Source organism: Haliotis cracherodii, unplaced genomic scaffold (assembly GCF_022045235.1).
Source record: "Haliotis cracherodii isolate W230 unplaced genomic scaffold, xgHalCrac1.p SCAF_6, whole genome shotgun sequence".
NCBI lineage: Eukaryota > Metazoa > Mollusca > Gastropoda > Lepetellida > Haliotidae > Haliotis > Haliotis cracherodii.
In genome coordinates this window covers 43,607,865-43,634,477 of record NW_027266319.1, presented here as the reverse complement: position 1 = coordinate 43,634,477, position 26,613 = coordinate 43,607,865, and the positions used below count along the sequence as shown (strand labels likewise).

The 26,613-nt window shown below is 39.2% G+C and overlaps 1 protein-coding gene across 1 annotated transcript in view; it reads right to left on the bottom strand.

Annotated features, from left to right (window-relative positions):
• Positions 1-26,613, bottom strand: part of LOC139445313 (PR domain zinc finger protein 14-like) — an 89,309-nt gene that overhangs the window by 34,357 nt on the left and 28,339 nt on the right. Inside the window, exons 4-7 of the mRNA XM_071226436.1 lie at positions 18,618-18,778; positions 17,295-17,562; positions 9,073-9,202; positions 8,793-8,919 (exon numbers count right to left, since the gene is read on the bottom strand). Of these exons, the coding sequence (XP_071082537.1) occupies positions 8,793-8,919; positions 9,073-9,202; positions 17,295-17,562; positions 18,618-18,778 (686 nt within the window). The remainder of the gene's footprint in view (positions 1-8,792; positions 8,920-9,072; positions 9,203-17,294; positions 17,563-18,617; positions 18,779-26,613) is intronic.

The following is a 26,613-nucleotide window of genomic DNA, read 5'->3' as shown; positions in this document are numbered from 1 at the left end:
TTGGCCATCTGATTCCGCATCTGTTCAAGAATTTTGGAAGTCTTTAGAGCTTTCGTGGCGGAGTTATTAGCTGTTGAAATTGCGATTTTTAAAGTTGTTTTGAGTTATCTGCCCTTAGTCTTTGAGTCTAGAGTCTTGAGATTTTTGTGGATATAACTTCAGTAGCTAAGCTATCTTTGTGCAAAATTTCAAGAGATTCTGAGCAGTAGTTTTGCAGTTCGGATTGGAACAAAAATCGGCGGAATAATAATAATAATAAAGAAGAATAATAATAATAATAATAATAATAATAAATCGAACAATAACAAGAGGGCTCTTGCCAAGATGGCAGGGAGCCCTAATAATATTTTATCTACATACACATATCTACCTCTATCTATCTATGTATCTATGGACCCGTGAAGAGCCGGGGTGGAATAGGTCTTCAGCAATCCATGCTTGCCGTAACAGGCGTCTATGCTTGTCGTGAGAGGCGACTCACGGGATCGGGTGGTCAGGCTCGCTGACTTGGTTGATGCATGTCATCGTATCCCAATTGCATGGATCGATGCTCATAATGTCAATCACTGGATTGCATGGTCCTCACTCGATTACTTACAGACTTCACAAGACTTACTTACATCATATAGCTGGCATATTGGTGAGTGTGGCGTTAAACCACAAACAAACAAAGAATTAGCTTCGGAGGAGAATATGTAATGTCTATGTATCATATGATAGAACCGTAATTTATCATCCAAATCTGGTTCCCACAGGAGATATCGCTTGTGTGATCAAGCGATATCTACATTGTAGATATCGCTGCAATGAAATTGCATCACAATGCTTTGTAGTCCACTGTAACCAATGACGTCACAATCATTTACATCACTTATGATTGCTACTGATGCTGTTAGCAGTACTTTTTACACTTCAGACACTGCTTATTACTGTCTACAAACTGAAAAGGTTGGAAGGATGATGTTGGATGATAAATATAATCTCACCCTCGTGTCTTTTGATATAAAATATATCAACATTCGTTGACACTTGGGTGTACCATATGACTTAAGACTTGGTTTTGGTTGTACCAACTACAAGGGGAGGAATGTGAAATCTGATCATCGAAATATGCTCTCCTGAAAAAGAAACGAATAGGTGGTAACGATATTTTCAAAACAAAACAAATGCGACAAAACCATTACCATAGTCATAAGAAATCTTGATTGTACAATTCCGACCATATCATGAGCATGTGTTTTTGAATCACTATCCAATAGTGATGATACCAAGTGTTCGAGAAAAGGTGAGTGTATCCAGCCCCACCAATGGCATCCTTCAGAAACACATATAAAGGCATGTCAGTTGATCACCTTTAGAGAAAAAGTATTTTTCGTGGATAGTAAGTATTCCACGTTGTACTCTACATGAAAATAAAATTCACATGGTCTATTTGACTTATAAAGTTTCACAAAATGGTTTTATTGTTTTTGATAAACAGTCGTTTTTTACAAATTTATTTAGATAATGGGGTGAATTTTGAAAATCATCATGTCAAGGCTCAATGAAAATGGGAGAAGTTCTGCCAAGGCTGCCCAGAACACAATTTACCGCACATCATCACAACAACCCTTGATCGCTACATCCTGAGTCTTCACTAACGAAACAGGATACTTACAACTGCAACACTCATTCCGGGTTTACGTCTGATCCGATATCTGCACAGACTGTCATGGAATGGAACAAGAACGCCATACGCTGGTGTTATATTACCTTAACGTAATCTACTTCAGTGGCTGCGGTGTACATGAAATCCACAGATTCGGTGGAGGAAGTGTCAGAATGTTGGGAGCAATCTCTTATTATGAACGAAGACCAAATGTTGTTCGCATCTACGGCAAGTGTGTATTATTTTGATGAGATCTTACGTCCTCACGTTGACTCAGAAAGCACCAGGCGCCATTTTAATGCAAGAAACAACATCCGTCTGTACTTATTTCCCGACAACTCAGGACATAAACGTACTGCAGTCGATGTCTCTAGTTCTCAAGCCAATTGATCATGTGTGGCATGATCTAGACAGACGCACGTTAACGTCAACCCTGGCCACAGAATCTGCATCAGTTTCGCTCTTCAGGAGGAATGAGCTGACATTCCACAAAGTGTCATCCGTTAACTCTTGAGTCCATGGCCAAGACGTGTCGTGCAGTCATTCAGGTCAAAGTTTGATGAATTCTGTTTAACTGTGTGATCTTTCAAACACACACATGCCCCACAAATCGTTTTTGTAGTTACAAAATGAGCAGAGTAGAGGTACATTGTGCTCTCTGCAAGAGCTGTAAAAAACTAACGTAAGCATGTTGCTAAGATCAAAGCGTGAGCGAGTGAGTTGGTTTCAATGTAAATGTAGGAGGAAAGCCCGAAGTGATGCAGATCCCAGACGTTTACCAAGAGCACGGGCATGGTGCTGACAAGCCTAGAAACATGACCGGAGCGAACAAAGATTCTAACCCACGATCATATATTGCTGGCGTGGCCAAGGGACGCAACTCTGCACAGCGACTGGGCCCCCATCATGTCAGAATATTCAAACGGACTCTATGCTGCTTTCATAGACAAAGAAACAACATTTTAACAGAATATGGCATGATGGCGTATTTTACGAACTACCCTAATTAGATATATGAGGTGTTGTTTGGAAATAACTTCACCATTATTAAACAGAAAGTAATGTCTATCGGGATAGATGCATCGGTAGTAAACTAGATGAAGAGAAGGGCCGAGTTCTCTCTGCTTCGTTCTTTTCTCAATTTTATCAGCAATCTTATCTCAACCGATAGAGAAGCACAATACGGCATTAATGTAAAATGTATAGATGTTCCAAAATATTGTTAGAAGTCGCCGAAAGGCTTACTTTCTTAAATCGGTTGCTGCATGAATGATACACACATTTCTATCAAATATTCTACCGTATTTGATGGCTTACATTGCTATATTATCTCCCTTGTAAACAAGAATTGGAAGCATGGTCAAAATACACCTGAAAGCATCCCTACCGCAACGTTTTTCTGAATCTCAAAACCTGGCCACCCGTATCATGAACAACCGTGGCTTTTCCAAATTAGATGATAGCTGACCTTAACAATGTCTGTTGTCAGCCTTGAATCCTACTGCTTTCTAATACGATACAACTTCCCTCCAGCTGCGCCAGTCACACATAATAAGAACTTCCTTTTAATGACGTCACTTCTGGTTTGAGGAAATATATGCCAAATACAGAACAACACTGAAACTGAAGGTCCCATGTCCCTAGCTATCTGCCCAACGCACTTCTGATTTGATGACATCAGTTCTGAGTTTATGAAAACAGATTCACTACAACTACAAGGTCAACGCCACAATCCACCTTAATAAAAAACACAACACACACTTCCGGTTTTAACATCACTTACGGTTTTTGAAACATAAACCCAATGAAGTAGTACTTTGAAACAGAACCCTACGCTACTAAGAAAGTTATAAACACTTCCGGTCTGTTGACCTTGACCTTCATTACGGGACCTTTACAGTGTTGGTAGGTGATTTCTTGAAAACGAAGGTAAACCCTGAAATCGGTTCGTACAAATCTAAATTGTGAAACCAGTCAATAACTACACAAGATCAATGAATAATATACAAAAATGATTGAAACACAGATGTAGGTTTACAATCACAAAAGGCAATAAATTGGTCTTATAAGTGGCAGCAGCACTGAGTAACAGGCCCTATAATAAATGTTACAAGTGTATTCAAGAACGTCACTGTCGAATGTTTGAATATGGCACCTGCTCCTTTCTTGAAACTGGTGACAGTGATGGCAGCTGCCAGTAAGTCCGTGTTTTTCAGATAGGTTTGATTGTTTGTTGTGTAACGCCACACTCAGAATATTACAGTCATATGACGGCGGTCTGTAAATGGTCGAGCCTGGACCAGACAATCCAGTGATTGACATCATGAACATCGATCTACGCAATTGGGATAGGGTGGCATGCATCAACCAAGTCAGTGTGCCTACCCGCCAAATCACGTTGGTCGGTTCTTACGACAAGCATGGTCGCCTTTTACAGCTGAAGATCTATTCCTCCCCGGACCTTCACGGGTATTTTCAGATAGGTACGCACTCGGCAAGTAGACACTAGCCAGGTCTTAAAAGGGCACGAATCGCCCTCGTTCGTGGCTATTATATACTGAACAACAAAAGTTCCTGTGACATTGAATAAGATTTAATGCAAAGTTATGTTTTTTTACCAAAACTGAAACAATTTCGGTTTGCAACAGATAAAAGACTCCGGTAAGTGTTCAAATGGTTCAATTTGCCATACTGACTTCAGAAAATGAATGATTTCATTAAAAAAACATGAACATGCCAAAATGTCAATTTACAAATTAATAGCGTGAGTGTCCACCTCTGGCTGCGATGCAAGCAACACATCTTCGTCTCATGGAATGGAACAGGCATCGCACAAAGTCCTGTGGGATATCTGTCCATATCTGCTGGAACATGTTTCGAAGTTCCTGGAGTGTCTGTGGTTGACGTCAAAGGCGCCGATCCATCTCATCCCACATGTGCTCGATTGGTGAGAGATCAGGGGAGCGAGCCGGCCAGGGGATGACATTCACGTTGTTTTGTTGAAGAGACTCCTGAACAAGTCGAGCAATATGAAGCCGGGCGTTGTCATATTGAAAGGTAATGCCTGGGCCATGACGACGCAAAAACGGTAGAACAACAGAGGCGATGATCTCGTCGCGGTAGCGCTGTCCATTGAGATTTCCCTTTACCACTATCAAACTGAAAACCAAACTTTACTTGTTTGAAAAATACACTAAAATATTGGAGTCACAGGAACTTTTGTTGTTGAGTATAATATAGGGACAGCCAACTTTCCTGAAACTGTCACATCACGAATTTTTCGAAGGACGTTGTTTGTCTCTATATTTTATGAGCGCCTCATCTGCCATCACTACCACAAGTAAACTAACAATATCTGCTGCCCGAAAGTTTCTTATTGTTTCTTAAAGTTGCTTTAAAGTTACTGTAGCATACTGTAAATACAGTCTTATACTGTTTCAAATATTTCAATTGGCACAGAAGAAAGATTATTTGCTATTAACCAACGAAAATAGTTTTGCATTATAAAGAAGTTAAAGCAAGTATTCCGTTTTAATGTGTGTTTGACCCTGACCTTCATCACAGGTCGTCGAAAATCTTCAGAAATAGCGTATGAGAAGAACTGACAAAACATTTGGCAAGTAAGACATTGTGCAGACATTAATACAACACTGGCACTCCGTTATACGTGAATTATATAACCAACCAACTGTCATAGTTGCATCACGATCACCCGGACTTTACATTAATACACTATGGTAAATCTTCCCAGAAGTTAAAAATACAGACATAACAGCAAAACATTAAATTTATTAAGCAAGTAGTACATGTTTTGTAATATTTACTACTGTTATGCCATTTAGGACAATATATACGGGGATTTAGCTATCAAACTGGAAGTACTACAGTTTGGGGCACCACTCGACACACTAATCGGCATAGTCTGTTCAAGGGAACTGGCTTGCTCTTCTGAAAGAAGGGCGCCGTTTTCATAAAGGATATAATTTCTACCAAATGGACATGTGTGACATTAATGAATTTACGGGAATAGAATACAATTTTTCACTTCATCTATGATGAAAATAAAATCGATTGAAACCCTACATAATATTCAATGGTTTGGGAGGGTACGGTTTATTTAATTTACAAATTATACTTGCATATCCCCTGAAATATTTCTTTTGCAAATTTAGTATATTTTATCCTGTTTTGTAAATATGAAGATGATTTATATAGACATTTTGTTGTCTATATAGTGATCCCCTTCCTCTGACTGTTCCTCTGAAACAAGTTGATATCCAATCCTGTTTTCACTGATACTCAAGCTCCTAAGTGTCACTCTAAATCAACGATAAAAATAACCTACGAAATTCCATGAATTCAGTTTACAGTAACAGAATACGAAGCATATATATATATTTAATTATTTAAGGATTGACTGTGTATTTTTTTCGGTTCATTGAGGTATGAATCGTAAAACCGATGTGCAAACTGTATGCATCCGCGTATCAGGGATATATTTTGTAAATAACTACACATCCAGTAATTCAAATAAATCAAATTGACACCAATGGGAAGATAGTTTCACATATTTTAAGCAGCATCCACGTCAATGATTATGTCATCAATCCAATAAGTTTTGATATGGACCCTTAATGTCCCGTGTTCATACCATACTAATACTGTCTATGTTGGGTATAAGTATAAATACGATACGATAGATACGCAGAGGTGAACAAAAAGTGGAAAGAGTATTTTTGGCGATCAACTAAAAAACGCAAGACATCAAATCTTTAAAAGCCTTTTACGACTGGTAGATTAACACACACACACACACACACACACACACACACGCACACATACAAGAAATATAATAGTTGAGTATTTACGAATAGGTGTGTGGTGTTTACATCTACGTGTACAGCAGTTGCATTGTTCTATTAGGAATATACTTGAAATACATGACGTCTATTTATGTGTTAACAATAATGTAACTCAGATTCCGAACATTACGAATAGTGTATAACGTCCAGTTATAAATAAAGACAGCTTTCTTCATGTACCCTGAAGAACTATTTTCCCGTCCTCTTCCAAGATTCAAGAGAAAGCAAAAATTGTGCAGGGTTTATTCTACAAACCATTTAATGGAATGTGATAACACAGATACAATATGTCACTGTACAATATGACACCAGAGGTAGGGCGACCCTAAGTTACTGTCAGTCGATGCAAATACGACTATGCAGAAACTGATCAATACCATGTCGGTTCATTTGGATTGCTGACATGTATTAGGTCTGCCGTCACTCTCGATTCTTTTGAGGGGAATTTGCACTCCCCTGATTTTCCAGAGGACAATGGTGTAACATTGTCTTCTTTATCAAAGCTCAACAATCATTCGCCAACAACAGGCAGATGGGCTTTTACAGGACAGCCTAAACACTTAAAAGCTCTTTAAAATCGAAGTCTCTATCACAGCAGAAATAGAGTTATTCTGAAATGTCCGTTCTCCATAAAATGTTTTATTTGAGAGCAGTTCTGAGCACCAGAGTTGTGCTGATGGGTCGATGTCAAACTGCAAACTGTGTGGTGGATGCCTCTCGACCAGGGAACGGCCAGGTTGGGCCTTTTGTTCTTTCCATCGAACGTTCTCAGCCCAATCGAACTCGAGAGCTTGGAGACGCTTCGACACTCACGCACTGTATTGGGGGAATCTTGCCCGAGCGGACTAGGCTCTAAACGAGTAGGACGTAGTTTATCAGATGAGTTAACATTGGATGGTGCTGGTAGTGTAATGACACCGGGTGGTTGTGGAGGGAGCTCTTGGTAGTGATTAGGAGAGATGACAGAATGACCAGCGACATCAACACTTTTTCATTTGATTCAGTTCAATATTTCAAAAGAATAATACCCCTTCCCCATCGTTGAGGATACGTGTACCAGTCAACGTGTATTATTATACCTGAATGTGATATCTAGATGAAATTTCTCCTAAAATAGACATTGATTGAGTCCATATATTTTATGGCATTCGGTTGGAATATTAAATATGATAAAAATAAAAGTCAGTGAATGAACCATAATGAAAAAGATAGATAGGATAAATTGATCTAAAACCTATCTTACATTTGCATAAAATGCACATAAAAAAATGTCCATTTTAATCAAGTTTTCTTGGTGAAACAAATATATATAATAAATGTTTATTATTGTAAGCTTACTAAATTTTCAAGTAGATGTAGGTTCCGAATATTCTACCAAAGGATTACATTATGGAATACTTATACGATAATGTGCAAATATTTGCACTTGTAATTTTTTTTAATATAAGAAACACATAACAACCATTGTTGTAATAATGGCCTACGGATCCGCCGATCTCAAATTCCCTGAGTGGTAATAACAGTCATGTTAAACCTCCGTGTAAATCGATATAGGTTTGGTGATGCGATGAATCGCAAAAACATAGCCTGACCACCCTATCTATGTCAGCCGACTCGCACAGGTTACCAGAAATCAATGATAACCCGGCAACGTCACGGGAGGCACAAACGTGACATTAAATTGAAGCTCCTGTAATATCTTATAAACGATTCGTGCAAGGACTATCGCTGTCTGTCAAGACAGTGTGACAAATCATGTTATTAATCTGGCAGGTGTGTCGTTGAACCGTCAGTCAGCCTAATAACTTAGTGCACGCGAAAATTCATCATCTGTGTGCAATATAATAATACATGTACAGTCAACCTAAGAGGCCATGTCTCGTCGTTTTCAGTACCACATTTAGGCAGCTATAGATACCAAATTTTGAATAGTTATATGTGTTATTAAGTGAGACATACGCGACACGAAACGTACTTTTTACCTGTAGTAGTAATCGTAAATTACTTACCCGCGACACGTGAAGATTCCGGGGTAGAATAGGTCTTCAGCAACCCATGTTTGCCGTAAAAGGTGACTTTGCTTGTCGTAAAAGGCGACTAACAGGATCGGGTGGTCAGGATCGCTGACTTGGTTAATGCATGTCATCGATCCCAATTGCGTGGGTCGATGCTCATGATATTAATCACTGGATTGTCTGGTCCAGACTCGATTATTTACAGACCGCCGTCATACAGCTGAAATATTGCTGAGTGCGGCGTTAAACAACAAACAAAAACCTTACCCGCATGTGTTTGTTGAGACTGGACGACTGACTAAAACTCTTGCCGCAAACGATGCACTTGTGAGGCCTGTGTTTTTCGTGAACGTGGAGGATGTGGATGCGGAGTCTGTCGCGCTTTTCAAAAGACCTGGAAACATTAAATAAGACCGGTCATACCATATTTTGATCGACATATAAATAAACTTCTCGCTAAGAATGCAAATTGTAGTTTTCTTTTAATAAGTCAAGCTGATCAAACGTTAAGGAGTCTGACATACAATTGGTGTTCGAAGTATCTCACCTGCTACATAGGTGACACGGGTATTTCCTGTCTCCCTGGTCGACACATCGTGTGTACTTCAAGTGTTTGTCTCGGTAGTACTTGTACGCAAACACCTTGCCACACCGCTCGCATTGGTACCCCTCACTGGCTGTGCAGTAACACATGTTCAGTTTATTATTCAGGCAACATATATAAAATGGAGTAAATGTAGCGTATGCTAACATGTCAGCTGAGGACGAAACGACAGTTACATGTGTATTTGAGTCCGGTAGAGCCATTACTCGAATTGCAAATGTACACGAATGCAAACAGATATAACAATTTAATGCCTTTTTCATGCAACCTTGAAGAAAACTAGCAAAAACGGTAGATGTTTGCATTACATGCGAAAAAAAAAGAAAAAAAGGAAGCAAATTCATGTACTTTTTCCTATAATGTCCGATTGTAAAATTCTAACGCTTTGGACTTAAATTGTGTAAAGTGAAATGCACGCCTAGCCTGATTATTTTACGTCTGTTTTTGGACAACACATTCCATTCACATAAATACATGAAAATCCCATGGTTCCAGCGACAAAACGAAGCAAGGTAACAATTCGGACATATTTCGGCCAAATTCAAGTGTAATAATTCGGGGAAATGTTCCAAGCCGCAGAGGTCTACAAGCACATACACGGGAAGAGATCCATGTTGGCTAGTAGTGTCCTCGCAGTTTAAAAAGGTGATTATAGATAACCCGGTGACCTCGAGTACACTTGGGATATATGGGTTTTTTATCGTTGAACCTTTTCGACGCATCGTGTTATGTGCGTCTAATGTGGCAATGTGAACAATTGCACAACAGACGGACTATTGTTTGATAAGTCGATAATGTAGAGAAACCAAACAGGTATGTTTCCCACATTGGCTATAAATCAACCACAACTCCTTTTTATTATGTTTTGGCAGTAGCTGAAAATGTTGACCCACATATGAGCGATACCAGCAATGCATTATACCAATATTGGTAGCGTCTATCTACTAACCATAGGTGATTCACATGTCAGCAATGAAATAGAAATGTGTTCTCATTAATTACAGAAATAAAGTAAGACCCAAGCCATATCTCATGTGGATGCCAGTTTTGGATGATAAATGTCTAATACCATTGATGTTTAATATCAGCTTTGTCCTGCCTCAAAAGTTCAAACTGCAAGCATAGGCGGAGTTAAAAATGTAAAGTGTCCATAATTAGCTTACTGTAAATTGTTTATATCATACTGTTCACAATCTGTTCAATGTGTGAATGAACTTGACATTTGCCACGACATTAACACATGGCAAGTATTGCAGAAAGTGTTCAAATGTATAATCAATAATTGACAAATGTTGTTTTTACCGCGGGGGCGGTCAGGTAACCTAGTGGCTGAAGCGTTCGCTCGTAACGCCGAAGACCCGGGTTCGATTCCCGACATTGGTACAATGTGTGAAGCCCATTTCTGGTGTCCCCCGCCTTGATATTGCTGGAATATTGCTAAAAGCAGCGTAAAACCATACTTACTCACTGTTTTACTGTCATTCGTTAAACCATACAAATCATGCTTTTTTAATTGAACAGTTTACAAGTCATTTAATGAGAACATGACCAATAAAGTTTTCTTGACATTTTACACATGGCATATGAAATGTGTTCATTGAAGAATGCTAGATACGAATTATAGAATATAATCTTAAGGTTTGAGCAACAAAACCTTACTCCATGATTACGTATTTTGAAAGCTTTGTCATGTTCAAATTATTAATACTCAGTAGATTTCTCTATATGGTATACAATTTACGTTCAATTCTAATAATTTCATACTTTGTAGTTTACTGGTCTCGCCGAATAATATCGTAACAATGTTTGCTTAAATTTGAAGTCCTCTGGTTTCGCCGAGGAACACTGCAACAATGTTATTTTGTAGGTATTTGCGGGCTCTCGGGCTCTCGGGCTCTCGGGCTCTCGGCCCAACTCATACTCAGTTACGCAAAGAGAAATAGTTCTTTGAATGTATAAAACATCATCTAGAAATATGTCAACATAATTTTATTCTCCGAACAAATTTACAAACAATAGTTGGGATAAATCAAATCTTAAAAAGAGGTTACAGGAAAGTGAACAAAAATATAAACATGACCTCGATGCACCGAGAGGAGGTCAACCTTCAAGCGCGGATTTATATATGACGTCACATAACTTTGTAAAGAGGTGCATTTCGAGTCGAACGGGAGCATGCGGTTGAAATGTATACTAACTGCTGTTGAAAATGAAGTTTATGGAGCAGTTATGGAAAACGCCCCGACGCGTCCGAACCATCTCATGCCACTAGCAAATTGGGAATATCACCGATTTATGAATGTGTTGTTTGTGTTTGGATAATCGCAAACCAATTCGAACGATGTAGAAAGGACTGGTTGGGATTGAACCGAGTGCTTTGAAACTTGTGTGTTTTGAGTTATCAATTTTCAACGTCAGGGTGTGTTATAAACTAAGCGGCAAAAGAAAGTATAGGTTGGCAATTTGTAATTTTCCTAAAAACAGCGATAACTAGTGGAAAGTGGGTATTGGGAATATGACTGCCCAGGAACAGGTACCCAAAAACACCTCACCCGAACGCGCCACCTTTGACAGCGCTCGTGCGGTGACTAAAAAATGGTGAAACAGGTTTCCCACCTATGGCATAAACTGCACGTGTATGTTAGCTGTATAAATGCGTTCGTCTGCAGGGTATAACCACACGTGATGAAAGCACGCAAAAGAAATGTCACGACTGTCACAGGAGCAGAGAGAGAGAGAGAGAGCATTCGGTATGGCCGAAATGGGGGCAACACAAGTCCAAATTGCCGGAAGGTTTGGTTGTACACCACTGACAGTATCCAGGCTGATTCATCGGTACAAACAGACAGGGAGGACACAGGACAGGCCTAGAACCGGACGACCCCGAGTGGCAACACCACTGGAAGACGGTCAGATACGGCTCATTCACCTGCGAAACAGATTCGTAACGGAGACGGCGACGACAGCAACAGCGTTGGGACATCCCATTAGCCAACGTACAGTACTACGACGACTTCGTGCTGCTGGAATCGGTACGTATCGTCCTTTCCGAAGAATGGTACTGACTGCTCAACATCGACGCCTGAGACTGCGATGGGCGAGGCAGGTTCGACGCTGGTAAGTGAGAAATTGGCGTCGAGTGCTGTTTACTGATGAAAGTCGGTTTAACTTGTTACGAAATGACGACAGAGAACGAGTTTATCGACGCAGAGGGGAACGTTTGCCCCCGGCGTGTATTCGAGAGGTCCATCCATTCGGCGGGGGAGGTGTCATGGTTTCGGGCGGTATTTGTGGAGATCAGAAGACTGATTTGGTGATTATACAGGTAAACCTGAACGCTGTGCAGTACAGAGACCAAGTGTTGCAGCCAGTTGTGCTTCCGTTCTTACAAATCCAACAGCAGGGGACATTGTTTCAACACGACAATGCCAGGCCCCATACTGCAAGACTGATTCGGAACTTTCTAAACCAGCAGAACGTTGACGTTTTGCCTTGGCCTGCCCACTCACCCGATATGAATCCTATCGAACATCTGAGGGACCATCTTCACAGACAGATAAGAGCACGCCATCTGCCTCCCGTCAACAGATAGCAGGCCCTGAGAGACGAGTGGCAACAGATTCCAGTCCACGTCATCAGAAGACAGACGTCATCCATGAGGCGGCGTATCACAGCATGCATTGAGGCAGCTGGAGTTCATACGCGCTATTGAAGGCAACTGTGTCGACAATGAACTTGTAGTGTGTCTGACAATTGTTTGGTGACATTTCAGACAACTTTTGAAAATGAAATTTCTTACCCCACCATTGTTTACCTTGAGCTTACATTACCTGTGATTGCACAATTTCATTCAAACTGGGCTTGATCAATTGTTACACCTCCCTAGATTATATTATAATTCACAACAAAACTTCTACTTGTTATTTTTTTATCGTTCATGGAACTCGACCTATACTTTCTTTTGCCGCCCAGTTTATCTGGAGTTTGGGATTTGTCGTGTGTGCTGTAATACTTTACTTAGCTGGTGATTGTCACCTGAGATGGACCTACTGTATGACCTGATGCCAGCTTCATTGCTGTGTCCCGTCATTCCTCATGTGCCGCCGTTTCTCGGCCTAGAATGTACTGAGAAGGTCGGCCAACTCAGAAACCGGAATATTAATTCCGTCTATGGATATTTTCTTGTCTCCGATGACCGATCGGTAAAACAGGTTGGTAAGTTTTTTGTTGTTTTTAAAAATTCAAGTTTCTATCCTTACCTTTTTATGTTTTAATTTTCTCAAAATCTTACATTTATATTCTCGATACGATAGTGAATCCGCTTTTAGTTTGGCTAGATTCCTGTCATTTCCGAAAACAAGGCATCAAAGTCAATATCGCTTTATAAATTAATTTCGTTCACCTCAGTAATTTTACAGAATTCATCTTCTTCACTTGCGTTATTAATATTGAAAGATAGCCATTCCATATCCACATCACCGTGAGGACAATCCATTTTGTTTCATCTAGCAGCTAGACGACATTAAACACCAGTACCAAAGCATTCATTTATTTTTAAGTCAGATTAAATGTTACAAGACAAGGCACAAATACTAAATTAATTATATTCCTGATAAATGCGGGGATTAAAAAGAAAATTGAAAAAGGAGTTGATTGTAAACACCCATCGAGAATTCGGGGAAACCCCGGAAAGTAGTTCCGGCAAAAGTTCACACAATCAATTTCACAAAATATTGTTCACATCGTGTGAACACGAAATATCAGATCACGTGACTGCCCATTCAGCCAATCAGCATGATAGAAACAGTATAAACTTTAAAGTATGAAATTATAAAAATCATATGTGCCCTAGGGTCATATCACGCCACGAGACAACAGTATATCGTTTCCGTCATTGCTGAAGTCATTCGAATGTTATTGTGACGTGAGGTCGGAATGACGTTACACCAGAAACGACGTCATAGCTGAAAATTGTTGACAAATTGTGGTTTCGCTGCTGTTGCGACTTGCTGTCCTAAAACTATAATTCGTCTTTGTATGTAGACATCTTCTTCGGTAATAAATAGGATATCATTTTCGTGTACATGTCATATATTGTTTGCGACACCGACTCGCTCGGGAAATACCGGAATTTAGACTCTCGTGTCGTGAACATAGTATGACATAAACACTCATATAACATCCTCTATATATGTCCCTCCTCTTCAACCCTCACTTTGAAGACGAATAAAATTCAACATACATCTCACACACAGATACACTTTATAGTTTTGAATACTGTGGGGAATTCCATTCTGTGATCAATATCCTCCACTGCCATTTTTTTGCAAAGCATTTTTTTTAAATGACCTCTGAAAATAAGGTACATCATAAAAGTCGCCATTTGTTTAGAAGAATTTCAAAAATAGCATATTAGTGATCACGGGTATCTGTAGTCCTACACCATGACCGTGGAATATATTTATTTTATGAAAAAAAAAGAAATCTAGAAACGCATACAAAAGCAAGTCTAGCCAGCTCCAGCTAGCTCTATTCCACATTCCACATATGAAATCAGCATAGGGAAATTGTTTTGTATTTTTAGAGTCAAGAAGGATATTGTGTAATATAAGATTTCAGAGACTAAGTGTTAGTCTAGGGTATCTGTCTTTTATGAAATCACCAATGATCATTCCAAACGTCGCCGATAACCCTAGAATCGTTTGGAAACGGCGTAAACACACGTACGCCGAAATGACCTTTCCGCCATATTGGATAGCTTCACGTATACCGGTTTTGAGACGCCTGTAACAACGCGTATATTTCAAACTCAGCTACGATACATATATCCCTGAATTCATCAAACATTTTAGAATCAAATGACAAATGGTCATTGTCACCAATACAAAGTGTCTAGATGAAATCAAGTAAAATAAATAAGTTGTGAAAACGAACGCTGTGCTTGGAAAGCTGCACTTGTTTGAAACGTAAACAAAGCAAAATTCAGGTTTTACGCAGTGTAGCATTTTCTCCTATTCTCAGCTACCCATTCTTCTCTTCGTTGCATAAATCAGCTCAAGATTTGCAGAATATGCATTGGAAGAGAATGGTAGGAAGAATAAGGGAACTTAAAATAGATACATTTCCTTGATGTGATAAATTCAACAGAAATTGTACATCTTTTATACATTTTTTCACACAATTAATTTCACTATGGATATTTATCAATCTTCAATATGATATCATACCTAGATTTTGGCCACAAAATGTATGAACCTTTGATAATCTCCTGTTTGTTTGAACATTGTTTACATAAGTAATTGATATGTTTATAGTGTCGTATACGATATTTTTTTCCTTTAGACAAGTGTTAGAAGATAAAACATTTTTGTAAATGTAGCTGCAACATGTACGTATTTCTTTGGAGAATAATAGTCAATATTGTAATTTCATATAAACTGGTTAGCCGTTCTATTTTCTTTTAAAACTATAACTGAATATATTTGTTTAACAAATTGGATAACATTTTAAAAAAAATATATGCACACATTATTAGAAGAAGTGTCTTGGTCTTGGAATTTAGTTTTTATGTCGTTATTGATATATAGAAAGGTAATGCCGATAACGACTCGTCAGGTGCGCGTTAGTCACAAACGATTTACGAATTATTCCTCTCGTTTTGCATTATATAATCAATGGGTACACCCTTATCAAGCAAGTTTACAATCACGTCCCAATACCCTATGACGTAATCTTTTTGCAAGACCCACCGGCAAAACAATGCCATGTGAGGTCAGCCTAGCAACAGGGTTGCTGGGGTCATCGTGTATGCATAAGCTCCTATCAGTGATCTATCATTTCTAAACACAATGTCATTGAAAAAGCCAAAGGATGTCAATATTTGTTAGTGAAACTTCAATCTGCCAACAGAGGGCGCTGGCATATTGGCTTGACGGAAATAGCCGAACGTGAGATAGGTGAAACTTGTTCCCACGTAGCTCGCGCTTTGGCAATACACAATGTGTAATACAGCTTTATAGATTACTACACGAGTGTCTGCCAGATACCATTTATCTTACACCGCGTTGTTTCAAAATGTATCCAACGAGCGAAAGCGAGTTAGAACAACTTTGAAACAACGAGTTGTAAGATAAAATCGATAAAATAAGAATTTGTCGGGAAATGCAGATAACTACCGTCGTCGTTAAGCGTGATTTTGCGTCAGTCTTCTTGTCACACAGGACGGAAATGTTTACGATTTCTGTTGAAGTTACAAGGTCATTGTAATGAATATATTTTTAATTCCATAATTCGTTCTACGATATTCTTTCTATGAATATTCCCAAACACGTGAGCCAATATATGCAACAGGTAGACGAATGGATATCTCAAAATAGGAGAGAATGCTAGTCAGTGTAAAATCTGAACTTTGCTTTGCTTACATTTTAAACAAGTACAGTTTTCCGAGCACAGCGTTTCTTTCCACACCTGATTTAATTCGCTTGACTTCATTTAGATCATTTATTTTGGTGACAAAGACCATTTGTCATTCGATTTTAAAATGTATGAGGAATTCAGGGATGTCTGTATCGCAGCTGAGTATGAAATATACGCGATGTTATAGGCGTCTCATAACCGGCATACGTGAATTGTGATTTTGTAAATCCAGTATCAATCGATCTACGCAATTAGTATACGATAGCAAGCATCAACCAAGTCAACGAACCTGACAAGCCGATCCCGTTAGTCGCCTCTTAAGACAAGCATGGGTTGTTGAAGACCTATTCTAACCCGGATCTTCACGGCGGTGATTTTGTCTACTTGTTGGAGCAAACCGAATATTAACGTACACTGTATATTAGTAAATGGAAACTGTTGTGCTTTTCTTATCCATAATATAAATAGTTTAAAACTTGGTTTCGTTTCTTTCCTGAGAACATATTCTTAGATTACCTGTAAGATTCATTCTTGGCACGTACTCGTAACACTCATCGCCTTCACGTATATAAATATATTCATTTCACACTGATTGACGAACTGGCAAGTTCCACATGATACTCTTCGAACCACGGATGACATGTCACTAATGTGGCTAGTCTCCTATGATGTTTGGTATGAACAATCAAGTCAGAAAAACATTATATGGAGTGACCTTAACTTGGATGAGGAGAAGCTATGCCACTCACCATCTGCCTCTTCCTGCGCTCCACCGTCAGCCATTTCTTTGAGGGCGACTGGAACCCCCATAAACTGGAGGTAACAGTCCCCATACCACACTAGCAGCTCCGTACCCTGGGGGACGTCTTTACATGCTTCGTACCAGATGTCTCCATCAACCTGCACAGCTAGAAGGTTCTGCTCCTGGGCATATCGTGCACAGTTCACATACGTCATCCAGTTTCCTGCATTGCCTCGTCCATCCACAAAATGGCTTAATTTTCCTTCCTGAAACACCTATAGGACACATAATGCCAGTATGTTTTAGTCTTTTTCAAGCACTTGTGGGCCAGAAAAATATCAATATCAAAATTCTCAATATCAGTAAGATATTTTGTATGTAGATGCAGGTCAAATCCATATACATTTAATTTTGTTTCCTAACTTTAAGGGGGCTAATGTTTGAATTAACATTGCATAGCTTAAATTATAAATTTTACAGGAGTGAGTAATGATTGCGGTAAAACGTCACAGTCGGCAATATGCCACTTACATACATCTTGCTGTGGAAACTATATATCTGAATGAATCGGTCGGTATAAGGTTTACAGTGATTTCAAGAATTCCATATCACTATTTTAGTGCGAAACCTGACACATCTAATTTGGCATCGATTCACATTTAACCACATGTCGATATTCCATCTATGTGAGGGATGCCTGTTTTTGACTGAGTGAGTGAGGTGGGTTTCACGCCGCTTTGAACAGTATTACAGTTATATCACGGCGTGTCAGCTTAATGTGGGAGGAAAGCCCCAAAGTGATGCAGGTTTCAGACGTTTACCACTTTGGTGAAACCCACGGGGACGGGTATGGTACGGGTATCTATAAACAACAGAAACCAGGGATTCCCAGGACATTTCATAGGTGGCTGGCTTGTCCAAGGGACGCAACTCTTCATTGCTAATTGCGGCGCCTTGGACGACTAGTCCACCCGTGCTCCCGTAAATGATTGAGTCATTGGCAGTAGTTAATATTATGAACAACGCCCGACACTGACGTGATACGATGACACGTAATCAATCAATATCGTTCTCAAGACTTACGTTATTGTTTATACCTGCAGCTACTTAAACAGATGACACACAACCAAATTTACATTATGTCTGCTCGATTTGTTTGCCCTCTAGTTACCAAGTTCTAGCACACTATCAATTCGAATTAAAATGAAGTTTCTTAAGTGTATGAAACAACATTAATAGTTTAACCCTAACGTTTTCAGAATAGATTTACAAATCGTATATTTCAGAGTGTAATGCTATCGTGTAAAAGGGTTTGTTCGATATGACATACCTCCCACATTAGTGAGTTGTCGTCAAGGGTCTTGATCTCACTTGTATTCACCACTCTACCTTTGAATGGACCGAATCGTGTACCTTTGCAGATGACTGTCTTCGTGCAAAACGACCCATAGTGAATGGTTCCTGCAAATGTGGTTTGATAAATAGCCACTCCTGAAAGGAAAGCAAATAATATGTTATGTTTTGAAACTAATCTACACATCGATTAATACAAGCAAAAAAACACAACCTAAATGAATTGTCAGAGAAAGTATATACATGCACAAAAGTTAAGCGCCACCATATTCATAGTCTCTTGATTTCACGTGTGGGAATCAGAAATACGAAATATGATGATGTATGACTGAATTAGGCCTCCGTGGTTTCATGAACCCAAATTTGTCCAGATACCACAAGGAAAGCGTGCTTTACGTGTTGCTGCAGTTCCCCTTCCCTATAAATAGTGAAATTCAAGTTTCCGACACGTGGTTGCATTTTGCTCTTGTGTGAGATTCCCCTACCAATAGAGGTTGAAAATCAGCTATGGTGAGGAGAAAGTTAACGAACGCTGAAAGATGGCAAGAGATAGGCATGATAAATGCTGGCATGTCATGCAGGGCCATTGCAAGACAAATGGCTCGTCATCACAGTGTTATCACTCGTTTGATTGTCAAACATGGTCAAACCAATGATGTCAATGACAGGCATAGGTCTGGTAGGCCAAGAAAGACCACTAACAGAGAGGATAGACGTCTTTTCAGGATAGTCAGACGAAATCCATTTGCCACTTCAACAGATTTAAGACTACATTGGATTACCCATCAGAGACTCTCGACGATGACCGTAAGGCGTCGCCTCAGAGCGACTGGTTATAACGCCAGAAGACCAGTAAAACGTCCTCAACTGACTGAGAGGCACATGCGGAATCGTCTGATATGGTTTCGTGCCCGTAGTCGATAGAACTTGGCCAACTGGAGAAGGATCCATTGGTCAAACACTCGTTTTGCACCAAGGAACATCCAGAAGACCTTAGCATGTGGCGGGGGTCTGTCATAATATGGGGTTGTGTTTCCTTCGGCTGGAAACTTCCGCTGGTGACAATTCGTGGAAACCTGAATGGCCAACAATACCAAGATGCCGTTTTTCGTCCACTGGTAGTCCCTCATTTTGACAACCATCCTCTTCAAACAAGACCTGTTTACATGGACGACAATGCTAGACCACACAGATCTCAGGCAGTTTTGGCTTATTTGTGTCAAGAAGCTATTGCCACTCATCCTTGGCCTGCTTGTTGTCCGGATCTTAATCCGATTGAGCATCTCTCGGACATTCTTGGCCTGAAAGTCAGACATCGTGATCCCCCATTTCAAAATCTCGCAGGACTTGAAGCCGCACTTCATGAAGAATGGATCCGTTTGCCTCAGAGAAGCATTCAACGACTTGTAATGAGTATGAGGCGTAGGGTTGAAGCTGTGATCAATGTCCGTGGATCATACACCCGCTACTGACGTTCCTGTCTTGCAATAGACTCTGCACTCGCTAGGGTGTCTATGTGACACCTGATATGGTCTGCTAATATCATGACAGTTACATGACAAAAACAGTTTTTCAATGTTTTCTAATCCTTCAATTTCTGGTCTTTGGTAAAATTCCTTTCTGCTCATATTCTTTTGGAACACAAGATAAACTTGCTTTGGGACAACTTTTGCATCACATGAGGCATTTACGGCTTATAACAATCGTACATCTCGTTATAATAGTTATCATTAAGTGCCAAAAGTAACAGCTCACAAATATGGTGGGGGGCGCTTAACTTTTGTGCATGTGTATATATTAATTTAGTTATAACTTATTTATTCATCAATGATGTTTTGAAAGGAACAAGGCAGAGAGCAACGTAAATTATCGCGTCATCAGACCCGATTGTTCACCCCCAACCATCAGCAAAAACATGGTTTAAGTCGAAACATCACGCGAATCTATTGATTCTCGAACTAAAAGTATCGAGTTGTCTGCAGAACTTCTCTATTACAATCAAGGCAGGACTTTCTTTATATTCACAGAAAGTATTTGAGACAAGTGGCATTATAACCGTGTGGATTCTCAAAACCTAAAAGGATTTCCTTGTAGTTTAACAATCTCAGAAAATCTCAATTCTGTCAAAACATTAGATTTTCAACTTTGTACACCACTATCCCACAAGGCAAACTCCATTCCTTGATGCATGATATCTGTCACTGAACGTGGTCAACATAGATATAGTAACATATTCATCTTCAAAGATAAACAGTTTGTCTAAAATGTAAGCAAATGTCATCTGATAATAGCTGAGAAAACAGTATGTGAAATGTTGAACTTCCTCACAGATAACATCTGTGGGATAGGACTAATGGTACGGAGTCTGTTGATGTGTTATTTTAGTGCATACGAGTCAAAACTAGGAAATTCATCGCTCACTCAAACCTTTGTGTATTTTACATATGGATGTGTTTTCATTCACATAATTAGATAAAGTTACATTGCCAGCTAGCATCAGGTCAATATTTACATCACAAGTATATTTTACTATCAACAATAATAAGGGCATCAATTCGTTTCTACCTAATTTGGAAAAAATAGATATTCAACGAATAATTATATCAAATCTAAGAACCGCTACATCGACGTTGTGGATCCTCGTTTAAACCGTTTTCTAAATAAATAATCTTTTAATTCACTATCATCATGTCTTATAATGTTGTATGACTTATGTTATATTTTCTGAGACCATATGGGAAATCTGGTGGAACTGTAGATTTATCTGTTCTTAAACTGGATTTAAATCCAGATAAGGTTTCAATAATCATTTGTTGAATGGGTAATGTACATGTATACCGCAATTTAATAGAGGATGGTATAAACGAGGATTCAGAAATCTTGGTACGAAATAAAGGCATGGTTATGCTATTAGTTCTAAGGTTGTGAGTGAGGTGCTAGATCTTTGAGGTATGGTGGTGTTATGTTGTTATAAAATAAAGACAATGTACGGTTTTGCAATGGCTCTGATAAAAGCTCTCAGGACGTTAACAAATATTATTTGTTAACAGAAGTATATCTTGGTAAACAGATACAATTCTTGCTGTTTCCAGTTTGAGTTGTTCTATTCTACTCTTCTGCTCTTTGACACAACAGTCACAAACTTCACATACAATCCAAAATGTAGTGTAATAAACAATAACTGAAACTCTCTCGAGGAAAGAATCATCTTTGACATAGTTTCAAAGCACTATGACATGACGACTTTCACGATGACGACAATTTTACACCCAGGTGCCACTTGCTTTCAAATGTTTTCAGGCATGCAACTTTCTATGTACTTATCTGGTTTGAATAATCGAGATGGAACGGATATAATATCTTTACCGGTCCGGTTTCCAACATTAAGTAAATATATTGTTACGTGTTGTTTCCCAAATTGAAATGTAAACCCAGAAATCAGTACGTAAAAGAACTTAGAGTGAAACCAACAAACAAGTCACCCAGCGGCGACAGTAGTCAAACTTCCGAGATGGGCTAGGCAAGGAATCAGGGATGATGAGTGATCATCACATGAAAGCTGGTTCCGATGTGATGAAATGCGTGAGAGATGCGTAAGCAGGCTCCTGTCTCCTTATATACAACCCACCAAGCTATTGGAAATTACACAAGTGTCCTCACAACAAAGAATATTCTATATTCAATAACTTCCTGACGACTGATCCCTGTCCAAACACATTGCAATGAGCGTCTACCGAATCTCAACACAAACACTGGAACACAGTTACAATCATTTTCAAACAATAAAATACACTGCCATTTTACAAAATTGTTGTACCATCTAAAATATATGAAATCGTATTTGAAGGTAAGTGTTTTAGTAAGTGAATCATGTTGCATTTGTCCTTAGATAATGACGCATGCACTTGGCTAAAGCATATATAGTTCTATGCAGATTTGCATCGGGAATCTATTAGGAAAACAGTATGGGACAGTCCGAAGCTCTGTGTAGCCACAAGTCAATATCCAAATCGTTTATAGGAAACAGCACAGAGGTAGGGTTACCGGAGCTAGTTTGGATAACAAGATGAACCTGTCATTAAACCATATGCGCCAACACGTTGTAATATGTTGTTATTTGCATCAAAGCCTCCTAAGCACTTAAATGACATCAATAAATTAATGTCATGGATGTTTTTTGGCAATTGTGAATTACTAAACCTTCGAGTAGAGAGCTGTGCGACGTTCATATACATCCAGATTAAGTCTATGCTCTCATTTCCAGTAATACGGGTGTCTGCAGGCCAATATCCGTGCCTGGATATACTGATTCCTTTAAGCATCTATGTAACAGACCATGTATCTTGTTTGTGTATAGCTGAAACATCGTTTTCGCTGTGAACGGCCGATAGATGTAAAGTAAAAGAAAACATCAGTGTGAATTCTCTACAACACATAGGTCGGGAAATATCAAATGATTCACTTCCGGTGATTTTTTTAACAATATTGTTTTTTAGGTTATACATAACTAAACATAAGTGATAACGCTACATCCGCACGCAGTTATTAGCAACTTAATATTATTTGAATCACACATAAAATATTTAGCAGTACAAGCATCAATCGCTGGATTGTTCAGGTGAACAGATGCCCTCATCACATCAAGGGGCAATCAGTCGCAATTTCAACTAGCATTTATGTTTTCTTATTGCGTCCGATGTGATGCAGGTCTTAGACGTTTTCGACTTAGGAGTAAATCACGAGCACGGGTAAACTACAACGCAAAGGTTTGTTATCGTGTTCTGCAGTAAAATTGCGAATAATCCGTGGATTTCTGCGAAAACTATTTTATTGCTTTATGGCACAAATTAGGAGTTTTATAGGACTATCACGACGTCAACGCGTGGCGGGCCATGGCAACAGTCTCCATACATACAATGTATTCTATGATGCTACACTGTGAATGGATTGCAGGTACATGTAATTTTTGATATATACACTGAACCGCAAAAGAAACGTCACCCCAAGTAACATTGCATGAAAGGTTGTCATTTATATATTTTGGTAATTTTTGTCAAAGTTTATAAAATTTATCATTACCTCGTCCAGAAAAAGGAAAATTTGATGATAAAAAACAAAGCAGATGACAATAAAACCGATCGCCCAAACGCATCACGGCAACGGCCACGGTAACCCGATGCACGTGAGTTCCGTGCAAATTGAAATGCACATTGTCTGGGGACGCCGCGGGGAACGTTATTCGGATGCTTGTGTTGTCGAGAGAGACTCGTTGGGTGGTCCGAGCATCATGGTGTGGGGTGGAATTGCACAGAGGGTTGGCCCTGTGGTCTTCCAGAACATCAGTCCGGGGAGAGGCAATGGTGTCACAGCAGCTCGGTACATTGATCAAGTCTTGAGACCACACGCCATACCTCATTTGGCACGTCGCCGCAACCACGATTTTCAGCATGATAATACCCGTGCCCACACTGTGAGAGCAACGAGATACTAACTCCAGCAGAATGGCATCAGAACCATGCAGTGGCCTGCCCTCAGTCCCGATTTAAATCCCACTGAGCACCTGTGGGACGAGATTCAAAGACGGCTGAATGACGGCCGACCAAGGCTGACAACTGCAGCTGAACTGCGTCAGGCGTTCCTCAGAGTGTGGGCTCAAGTGCCTATAGCCTTCATCAACCGCCTCATTCCTTCCATATATTGACGTTGCACGGCAGTCATCAATGCACATGGCGGACTCACAAGATTCTAATTCACATGAATGTTTGAGTTATGATCAACTTGCATCGTGTCTCTTGTATTGTAAAAATCTACATGTATACATTTATGTACTGGTTATACTTATGATGTTGTAGTTTGATAAATACCACTTTGACTCTGGTTATATCACAGTTTGTGTAGGTACATGTACATGTACTTGGGTAAAAAAACATATACTTTCTACATGTATGGAGGGACGTCCTGATTAGCCACACAGTTAACGTTGATATAATAATATGGAGTGCATTGCATGCACTCCGTCAAAACGCATTTGTATTAGACACATATACTTCAATTCCTATTTTATTTAAATAAAAACCATCTATAACACGTTTTACACGAACTGCTCAGGGTATTATAATCAGACAGACAGCTAAATATCTTGTATTAGTTTGTAAATAATGAGTTATGTACATCAGTTGTCGTCAGCGCATCTAAGTCCGTGCATCTTTGTGTGTTTTTCTAAATATTAAACAGCGCATTCAAGTAATCTTTCGTGAATGAGTTGGGTGGTAGTTGAAGCATTATGTTATCACTCAAAAGTTCGGTTTGATGTTCCATGTGAGTACGATGTGAAGCCTGTAAACAGGTGCATCTACCTGTCTATGTTTCGAGTCGATATATTGCTGGACTATTTAATAGCCGGTGTATATCCATGATGTTCAGAATTATCAGTTTAGTGTGGCAAATGTGGCAGTGTGGCAACACGATGTACATGTATAATGTGTACAACTCTCAATGAAAATAACTGTATGGTGATTAAAGTTAAATGTGTGTTTAAATGTTGTTAGTTTTTGATAATAAATGACCATGTTTAATTGTTCTGACGTTTGGTATTTACCTATAGTGTATACTAGATATACATGTTGTTATTACACTGCAGTGAAAAATCTAAACTTTCGCAATCTCCCAATTAATATTCCAAGTTGAGATAAGCTTTGGACTTGTTTTGTGATTCAGTTATCATCACCTCCCTTATATGACCACTTGATTTTCATTCATGTTCATTGTGCTGGAGAAGCTGTACACTATCATACGTAACTGAGTCACAGGTACAGGTGATGAAAGCTCCAACAACAAGTACACTGGGGTATGAGTTTTCTAATGTAGAGCTTTACATTGAAGATACATACCATGTACATCGGCAATATTTGGGTGCGGGGATGCTCGAAAATTGGTGATATGATATTCCGTCGATTGATGAAAACTTGAACGAATATTGAGACACGAATGCAACTTTTAATTTGAATAGGGAACAATTCAGAAACAAACAACAGTTTTCTTATGATAATTCCTATATTCTCACTAGTAAACTAACAGTTATGCAGGTGTTGCTGTGGCCAATAATTAGCCTGTATATATATTTGTGTAGATTCATGTATTACATATTTTCGTTAATTGTGGATATATTAGGCACACAAAAAGTTTATGAAAGATAAATATACAACAAGAACGAATCTTGTTTTTTCTCAGCGTTCCTGATGTGTATCATTGTAAGAGGTTCATTCTATGATATTATTAGCTAGTGGAGGCGCTATCAAAGGCTCAGCCCAGCAGACACAGACAGTGTCGTCCGTATCGCGTGAACTACCACCCCACTTCCCCATCCTGTCAGCAGTTATGTAATGTTATGTAATCGGGACACAAATAACTGTGATGCGGTGTCAGTGTGGAAGGAGTTTGAATCACGTCCGTCACTGGCAATGAAAATCCTCAAAGGATAGTAACATTATACAAGGCCACTGCCGTTCAAATAACATAGTGATGCATGCAACTCTCGTCGACAACAGTCCTCTTATTTGATAATAAGCAGTAAGCAAGAGAACTGGGCGACCCACTGGATCGTACATCCCTCATATTAGTTAAAGGTCCTGTTTGTGAACACATGTACTAGACATAATATTTAAAGACTATTAAAATCAATTTTAAGACCGTACAGACAATAAATACAAATACAATGTTTGATTAGGAAGGAGATAAAGGATATTTGGCAATACTGACATGAGCAATAAGATTAAGCAACATAATCATGCACAAAAGGGTATAGAGAAAATGGTGGAAACAAATTGAAATAGATTGTAATAAAACAATATGGTACTAAACAACTTGCCTGTGCACAAGCGGTTCCCAGGATAGCACATTGCACATACGACACAAACTTGTTGGACTATTTTGAGTTATTGTAGACTGGCGAAAAGCAAGTGTTTGTCGTGCTA